This window comes from Neodiprion pinetum, chromosome 2, assembly GCF_021155775.2.
Source record: "Neodiprion pinetum isolate iyNeoPine1 chromosome 2, iyNeoPine1.2, whole genome shotgun sequence".
Lineage (NCBI taxonomy): Eukaryota > Metazoa > Arthropoda > Insecta > Hymenoptera > Diprionidae > Neodiprion > Neodiprion pinetum.
The window spans coordinates 34,777,679-34,787,502 of NC_060233.1; the positions used below are offsets into that span (position 1 = coordinate 34,777,679).

A 9,824-nucleotide genomic window follows, 5' to 3' on the forward strand; every position below is an offset into this window, starting at 1 on the left:
CCCGACGCTCAGAAGAGATTTAAATGAGTTCTCTGAAGGGCGGAAGATAATAATTCCCCCGCCCTCTCTGTCGCTCTTCCTGTGGAGCTGCACGCGCCAGCCTAGTTATTCTCCCCCTCTCGTGACCCCCATTCCATGGGTAGAGCGACAGAGAGGGTGGGAGAATTATTATCTTCTGTTTTTCAGAGATCCGATCGTGGATCCGATTCGAATGCGTTCACGGGACGCTAACACCGTTGCTTAAGCTCTGTATTTTATATCTCTATGTTCTCAACGGCCAGGTGGAAACACCACGTAAGCTACGCGCAACGCGATTAAATGTTCAAAGCATTGTTGTAACATGCGACGTCAAGCGAAGTATGAATTCTCCGACCACCTACGGATGTTTATTGAACGGGATTTTCTCAACTTTTCAATTTCACTATGACGACGGTATGTTACCAACGTTTTGCACGCGATAGTTGTTGGTTATGAAGAACTTTTTTCGACGACGTGGTCAGTTGTTTGGTGGATAATACGTGATACTGCTAAATATATATCCTCAATCAACGCTATAGATACTGTATATGCTCTATGACTGTGGACATGCGGGCAAAGTACTGCTAGCGTTGCGTTGCGGTGAACGACAACAACAGAACGGCTCAAAACGCAGAGTCTTTACCAGTCTTCACAGTACTGATATTCCCAGGACTGCGTGGGATGGAGTCAGCCGTACGTAGAGCCGTAGAGGCGGATCGCGGTGTCATGCGTCGTGATTGTTAGGTATCGAGGTGAAAATATCAGTGACAATTTTCGATGAATTTACCAAAGGAAAACCGTTCAGCGTGATTTATAAGACTTCAAGAACAGCACAATGACGAACAAAGTCATCCGTATATTTTTCATTCGGTTTATAACCTTAAGCGTCACTGCGGCGATTGGTGCGTATGCGAACGATGTGTCACACACCGAAGTCAAGACTGAGCCACAGCTCCGGTGGTATTTTGTCGAAAGAATACATCCCGAGGAATCCACCTTGAATAATAACAGAGTAAAGAGAACAATCGAAAAACCTTTCGACGAAGTGGGGATAAAACTAATTGATGAACCAGATTGCAAGCAGGATTTACACCGCCTTTGCGGTAAAATGGTCACAAATGATGATGATTTGTTTGTACTCGAATGTGTTCAAACATTCAAGGTAAAGACCATTTTTTTTTAGGTTCTGAAGCGCTTCAATCGTATTACATTTGTACAAACCGATTATTGACACTGTGTTTGTATCACTAAAAAGTACATTCATTCCTCAACATTACATTTAAACATTATTACTCACTTGTTGCACAATCGATTGAATATTTTATAGCATTCAAATGTCTAATAAAGATTAGTGCCCTAAAAAAAAATTGAATCTTAGGCAATGATTCGTGATCTCTAGTTTTTATTTATCCAACTATGAAGCTATATTTTTTGATTACATTATTGGATACACACTCCTGCCAAGATTGTAGAAACTATCAAATCATTGTGCTTTAATTTGGTACGAGAAATAATTACGGTTGCGTAGACATGTATAAGTTGTGATGACAACATCAGTGGGGTCATGACCAAGTTTCCACATCTGCTATTACAAATTGATCAAATATATTATCAGAATCAGTAGGTTACATACATGTAGTTTATTTATCTATAAATAAAGCTAATCTGGTACAGATAAAATCTACTGATGTGTAAATAGAATAATCATTTTAGGCATCGGTATTTCCTTCCATTGAATCTCTAGTCTTAATAATAATAATCACTTAAAATGCGATATTTATCTTTCCATCTCTAGAAGTTGGATGCATATTGTAACAAGCTGTAACCTATGAATTTCATTACAAAATTATATTAGAAAAGTTGTACATTCACAGCAATACAAAATGGCTCTATAAATCATTATTATTTGCAATTAAACAATTTTTCAGATAAGAACGGTGCTGCAGTATAGATTGGTTACAGATTATCTAATTTGTTCAATGTTTTTAAATTTCGTTTTCAAATTAAAAATTTTTTTATTGTACCGTTCTGAGTTTGGGAAACAATTTTCATCAATTTATTTACTGTGTTATTCACGGCATCTGTAGATATATCTCTGTTAGATAATAACTACACCGATGTGATAATCTTTTCTTTATATTTTTCATTACTTAATATATGCAGTTTACTCATTGTTTGTTCATATTAGGTCAATCAATCATTGTATTATTACAGGCAAATGAAATAACAAGCCTGAACGAAAAATGTCAGCATGCAATCTGGAAGCACATACAGATTTTAATAGATGACAAACATGTAAAAAATTCAGTAACTGAAGTCTGCGGGCAGGACTTAGATCGGTTTGGTTGTCAAGTTACATCACAAGTAGGAACATATTTGGCTTGTATTGTTGATAAGCGAGATGAAATTGTGAAACCACAATGTCAGGAATATGTTCAACGTCTCGAGTGGGTCGCTTTCAGTGATTACAAAATCGTAACCCATGTTGAGAAGGATTGCTCAGCTGAAATACACGAGTTTCACTGTGGTAGAATACAGCCTTATCAAGGGCAAACGCTAGCCTGCCTACAGCAGTATTTAGATAAATTAGGGCCGCTATGCAAAAAACGAATTTTGCACGTTTCGGAGGTCCAGGGTGACAACGTTAAGCTTGATCGCCAACTGTACATGGCTTGTACACAAGATCACATCAATTTTTGTCCTCATATTAGGCCAGGGAGTGGCCACGTATACAAATGCCTCATGCAGTTCAAAACTGATAGAGCTATGACAAAACAATGCCAGGATCAGTTGACTAGACGTGAAAAATTGATAGCATCGGATTATAAAGTAAGCAAGGGCTTAGTCAGAGCATGCAAAGAAGATATTAAGACTTACCATTGTCGCCGATCAGTGTCAGAAGATAAAGACATCAGATTATCTCAAATCTTGTTGTGCTTGGAAGCAGCTGTGAGAAATACGAGTAAAATATCAGCTGATTGTCAATCGGAGATGTTTGATCACAGAAAGATTCTTATGGAAGATTATAGATTGTCTCCGGAAATAGTCAGCGATTGTGGAAATGATATACAGAATTTCTGCAACGGACTCGAGGTTGGTGGTAAAACCATACATTGCTTGATGGAACATACAAGGTCCAGGAAAAAAAAATTGCGAGTAACACCCAACTGCCAAAGAGCGGTTAGTATTATAAATAAAGTTAATGAAATAATTAAATCAAGATCAAATAACGAGTGAAACTCCTACATTGTGTTACTTCAGTTCACATATATGATCAGCAATTCATTATCTGTTGGTCATACCTGTTAGATTTGATACTGTAGTTGTTTAAAATTTTCTAGTATCCGGTGCTATTCTATAATACTTTGAGCATGAAATTTATTCTTTTTTCATTGTTGAAACACAATCAAAATGATTGTGATTGATGTCTGAATGACCTGTATTACAGCTGGAAGGATTAATCAAAGAAGTCGATGCAGGTGAAGATTGGCGTCTAGACCCAGTACTACATGACGCTTGCCGATCGGTTGTTGATGTAGCATGTAGAGATGTAAGTTACTCAGATTTAGTATATAGTCATGAATATCCCGGTAGTCCTGGTGATCTATTGCAGTTCCTAAATGTTTTTTTACATACTTTATTGCGCTAAACTTAGGTTCGTGCTGGTGATTCCCGAGTAATATCTTGTCTGATGGACAAACTTGGCACGACCATTATGACTGTAGAATGTGAAGCAGCATTGGTACAAATACAGTACTTTGTGGCCAGAGATTTTAAGCTTGATCCACAGTTATATAGGGCTTGCAGAGCAGATGCCAATCACTTCTGTAATGCAAAAAAATCTTGGACTGCTGATGGCACTCAAACAGATCGTGAAAGAGGCGCTTATGTGCTGCCATGCTTGTACAGATACGCTGATCATCCTCAAACCAATATGACTGTTAGTAGCACATTATTTATCTTCCACATAATGAATCGAGCAATCATTGCTGGTAACGAAGTACTTATTAGATATGGAAAATTATATAGCATGATGAATTTTACTATGCACATGTCAATTAAGTATATATAATTTACGATAATTTATAGCTCAAGCGTGCTTGTTTGGATGAAATCAAAAGAGTAATGCGACAGAGGGCCTTGACTGTAGACTTACAGCCTGAGGTAGAAGAAGCTTGTCTAAACGACCTGTCATTGTATTGCTATGACAAAACAGAAAAAGGGAAAGAAGTTGAGTGTCTCCAAGATAATTTGGACAGGTATTGAACTCAATTATTTGAAATGTCTTTAGAATTGGTAATTCCTTATTCTCATTGTCGCTTTTATTCCTCTCTTTTATACTTCACAGTTTAGAACAGAAGTGCAAATCAGCTGTCGGTAATCTGACTGAGGAACAAGCTGAACACGTTGAACTCAACCCAGTCATATCATCGGCATGTGAACATATTATGGAAAAGCATTGCGAGGTATCAAGTTGTGTTTTATTCTTTCATCTGTATCCTCCATATTTTGTAAAAATTTCTCGTTTTGATCATTTTTCCACGTGTAATACATGAAATTGATACTGTGTCGAGAAAGGTACCAACAAGTGTTTCGTAGAACAGATTTAAAATGTGTTTAAGTCACGAAAAAACTGTTTGAAAAATAATTACTCTTATACTAACAGCTAAAATTTTACTATTTCCTCGACTGTTCCAATTTTTCCACCAAGTATAATGTTATTCATACTTTGGTACAAATGGTGAAGTATGCTTTGTTTTGTGTTAATATTAGGTGGAACTAAGAGCTGGGCGAGACGAAGGTGATTTAATGGAATGTCTGATTGAGCACAAAAATGATCCAGACTTGAGAAAAGATTATAAATGTCGAGCTGCAGTGGAACACTTTCAGTTGTTATCTTTGAAGAACTATCGGTTTACTTACAAGTTCAAAGAAGCTTGTCGTCCACATGTTGTACGGTGGTGCCCAACGTAAGTATATTCAATTATTGCCATTCTTACTTGCTTTAGGAACGTAAACTAACAAGTTTTAACTTTATCCAATCTGAAACTGAGTTCAACAGATCTGTGGTACCTTACACATTGTGCAAAAATTTGGTAAATCAAGTTGCGTTCAATTCATCATACAGCCATATAGTTAATATCAGTATATTATTCGATTGTTCTTAGATCTAAAATTAAGGCTCAAGTTATCCAATGCTTAAGCACTATGGTCCAAGAAGATATAATACAAGAAAAATCACATCGAATTCCTAAGGAATGTCGACAGCAACTAAGAGCCCAATTATATCAACAAAGAGAAAACATCAATTTTGACCCTGTTTTGCAAAAGGCATGCTCCGCAGACATCCAAAAATTGTGCTCAGATAAGACACCAGGAAATTCGCAAGTAATAACTGCATACTATAAAGATAACGATTCTATGCTTATCAGATAACTTGACCACAATTTTCTCCATAGAATATTGTTTGACTGAATATTTATATCAAAGTTAAGTTGCGCCACATTCTTGTAGATTTTGTTGAGCATTTATTTTTGATGTGCGTCGTCTTGAGAAGAGAAGGGTTTAACTACTTAGTTAAGTTTCTCTTCCTATTCTTACTAGTTTGCATACATTCAAATAAACCTAATATTACCATTGTTCAAGATTTTAGAATGCCTGGCTTCAAATAAACAGTTTTTGTCCGACGATTGTCACAAAAAGTTGTTCAATGTCAGGAAGCAAGAACTGCGAGATAGTTCAAGCGATTTTGCTCTTTTGAATAAATGCCATGCCATGTTGCGGCAGTATTGCCACGAAGAAAGTCAGTCTCAGGCTTTAACTTGCTTGAAAAAGTTCAAAGATGAGCGAACTTTCGATGATGGTTGCAAGGATATTGTCATTCAACGAATGATTGAACAGAATACAGATTATAGGTTTAATCCGAAGTTGCAATCAGCATGTTCTTCGGATATTGACAAACATTGCAAAAACGTAAGTAAAATAGTCACACTATTGCAGTTATTTCAAGAATTTCAAGAATTTCAAGATACCGTTCAAAGAATATCGTGGGCCAGAGCATTCACCCATCATTTAATTTGTGCTAAAATTGACAGAAGTTTGATTTTAATATTGAATTACTATGTGTAAGGTGTTGAAAGCCAATTCCGCAGACAAAGAATTACAAGGAAAAGTAATACAATGTTTGAAAAACAAATTCCGAGACGATAAGCTCACAGATAAGTGTGAAGAAGAAATGGCAAACATTTTGAGAGAAGCTGCACTCAACTATCACCTCAATCCTTTACTTGCAACAATGTGTGCTCAAGAGGTACGTAATTGTTATAAATCATACTAGTTAACTTATTTGTGAAGTTTTTTTCCAGTAGTCATAATTTATGTAACATAAACTTCAGATCCGATATTACTTATGTAAGTACTTTTAATTTTAGATTCAATCGATTTGTGGCGAAGAAGAAAATACACCAGGTGCAGTCGAAGAGTGTTTAAAAAATAAATTCAACTCTGGAGACACCCAGATGCACGAGGAGTGCAGGATGGAAGTTGCGTACCTCATCGAACAAGCAAAAGCTGATATAAATGTAGATCCACTTTTACAAAAAGCATGCTCTATAGATGTCAGTAAATTCTGCAGCGACATACCTCAAGGAGCTGGCAGGCGTAAGTTTTGATAAACATTTGAATATAGTGATACCTTGCTATTATCACAGACCAGCAAGTTGCTGCCTTGATGGCTATAACATTGTGTTTGCATGTGTAATGAAATAACATGGCACGCACACATCAGTAAAAGAATGAATCAATTGAGAACCGAACGGTCATAATCGACTTACTTTAGCTTAAAAAGACAAATTTGTTGTTCAATGAAATTAATTTTACTTGGGTATCTCAAAATACTATATTAAAATATGAATTGCTGAAATCATATAAAATTAGAAACACCTGTATAAATGTACTTTACGCTCTCTCAATGTTTTGACTCCACTAAACCTCAGGTGCTTTAAATAACTACTGTACATTTGTTTTGAACACAAACGAATCATCTTCTAGTAGATCCCACTTCATATTAAGAATATTTTTATTGAAATTTCCAGATATCTTGTGTTTGCAAAATGTCCTCAATGATGAAAAAATATCGCTTCAGCCAGACTGCTTTAAAATGCTGTCTACCAGAATAGAAATGTTTAGAAATGCCGCTGAGGTAAGGCTATTGATTAATTTGGTAAAATACATTTTTTTCTCTTTCCTACAAGCGTCTTTGCAACTTTTTCTCGCAGTTATTGTGATAATACAATCACGCAAGATTGATTGGTATTTTAGAAAAAAATTATGTTTAAAGCTTACAGCACCGAAGAACATAGAAGAACTTTACTCAACTGTAATAAAAAAATCCCCAGCGAAAAGATATTTTTTGATTGTTGCGTCAACGGTTATTGGAGTTGCTTTTATCACTGGTATGTTCTGTGGGAAGGTGACAAGGAGAACAATGGTAATGAAAAATAAATAATCTATTCGACAAATAAGGTAACTTCTGCGAAATTGGGTAGCTAATAACTGTCATAGCTGAAAGCATTCGTCGCTTTAAGATGACGTCGGAATTTTATTTTAACAGATCTATAAAATATCTGGTTTATCAACGAAAGGAGTTTCAATTCGCAAATAGTCTTATTCAATTGTTTGTAACGTTGCATTTTATAAGATGATTTTATATTCTTAGAAAAAACTGTAAAGAGTGAAAAAAGGAAGAAAAAAAAACTAATTTCGTCGGTAAAAAGTATAATTTTTAATTATTACATTTCGAGCATGAAACAATAGTCATTCATAATGCATGGCAGAATCTCTCGTATTTTAAAATTTGAGCTTCCCATAGAGCTTTGATGTCACTATTTTGCAGCAAGCCATTATACTAACCTATGCAAAATTTAACTTTCTCGAATAGCTCTCATATTATCATCAAGTTGGCTACCAAAAAGCATTAATTTTAACTATGTATATCTGCAGTATACATCACCCTATCTAATGTGAGCAATTTTTTTTTCAAACGGAAGTACAGTTCGTCTATTCGGTCTAGTTACACTGTATGTTACAGAAAGTGATGTATCAGAAAATGAATTCGCATATAACATAATTGAATTTGCTACTAATTATTAAAGTGTATCAAGAGTTGAAACCAATGTTTTCGTTATGGTAATGCTAATTTCAGGTTACCCAAGAACCATTTCAAAGGACTGCGACTAAATTCTTTTTTTTTTCAATTTAACATTGCGACTAGACTGAATAGAAAAACTGCAAATAGTATAATAAAAAAACACATTCATTCAAGAGTTGAAAAAAAAAAGAAAGAAATTTGAAGTTGCAAGTGCAACTGTCCGTGTTGAACATTTTTATTGTTTATTCACAAGACGCTTATTGAAAATTCAATACAGTGAAACTTCCAAATAGTCGATATCTTCGGTACTAAAAATAGTGTCCGTTATTGAGGAGTGTCTGCTATTCAGAAGAATATTAACATGTAAATTATGCTTCTGGAGATTTTTAGACTGTCCGTTATAAAGAGGAATCTGTCGCTGGGAGGTGTCCATTAAGAGAAGTTTCACTGTATAGTGTATAGCTGAGGCTACTAACATACCTGGAAAGTTTTCAGAAATCTGGCGAATAAAGGCTTTATAATCTCCAAAAATAAACATAAACCCAGTACTAATGCACGGCTTCGTAATGAAGTGAAATTTTTTTTTTATTAAGCGTTAACATATATAGTAAACATTTAGTAATTACTTTTATACAGATATCTATTCGCATACAATTACAAACATCAGGGCGTGATTGATTTGAAATAATTGTACTAATAATTGGTATGGCATGATGTTGGACTATGAGCTGAGTCGGGGGGGGGGGATATATATATACATGAACATTCGAAACTACAGTGTGATATAAATGGTTACTTTGTGCTAGTATCGAAAGATTAGCACGACGAAGTAATAGATAGGCTGACCAATCAAATGTACGGCGCAACAACTCTTGCCCGTTGGTGAGTTGTATAGATTATAATATTGTAATTTACGTTATATTAGTATTAAACATTGTATAAATTTCTACTATAATGATTAAAAAATAAACCATTTGATGAATGCGTTATGGTCTGTTTGCCTTAGATTCACGGTGACAATGAAAATTACAAAGGATTATTGGTCATTGTTGTGAAATCTCAATATCATACTAAGAACATTATTATCGTTACTCTCGGCATTGGGTGTTTGTTTCAATGGTTTCGACAATATATAGTCTTCGTTCCAGATTATTATTGATATTATAATTACAGACTATTGTCTATGAGACACCGTGGTAAACAATAGCTGGTAACTGTAGGCAACTTATGTATCTACGGGACAGCTACACGCAATCCCAAAACAACAGCGGTGTGAGCATTAAGATCCGTGAGCATACGCTTAAGATCTTTACTCAAGATTAAGATTTAAGTTATACTAAACTTCGCCGCGAATAAGGTGCTACATAAGCATCAGCGACGTAATAACCACGGTCCAGTGTTGGGAACGCTTGAGAATGGGATTACGATACCAGGACGGTGAAATCATAGTATATTTGAATAAAATTTAAAAATATCGAGTAAAATATAAATGATTGAATTTATAGATATATTAATAATACATGCCAAGTAATTTTTTATATTGTTTACTTATATGAATAAATATTAATACAGCTCATTCTCCCTCCTGAGGTTAGATTTTCAAGGAGCAGCACTCAGGAGTGGCAAATTACCGCGGCGGCAAGCACGCGACACCTAA

General features: G+C 35.3%; 1 protein-coding gene across 1 annotated transcript; it reads left to right on the forward strand.

Moving 5' to 3' along the window:
* The first annotated feature begins 685 nt into the window (after nt 1-685).
* On the forward strand, nt 686-9,151 carry Glg1 (golgi glycoprotein 1). The gene is made up of 13 exons (XM_046612953.1): nt 686-1,180; nt 2,233-3,198; nt 3,467-3,568; nt 3,674-3,958; nt 4,108-4,277; nt 4,367-4,484; nt 4,792-4,988; nt 5,187-5,406; nt 5,665-5,991; nt 6,149-6,328; nt 6,450-6,678; nt 7,113-7,219; nt 7,358-9,151. Exons 1-13 carry the CDS (start codon nt 854-856, stop codon nt 7,523-7,525), a joined length of 3,396 nt encoding a protein of 1,131 aa, XP_046468909.1. The 5' UTR covers nt 686-853; the 3' UTR covers nt 7,526-9,151.
* The last annotated feature ends 673 nt before the right edge of the window (nt 9,152-9,824 follow it).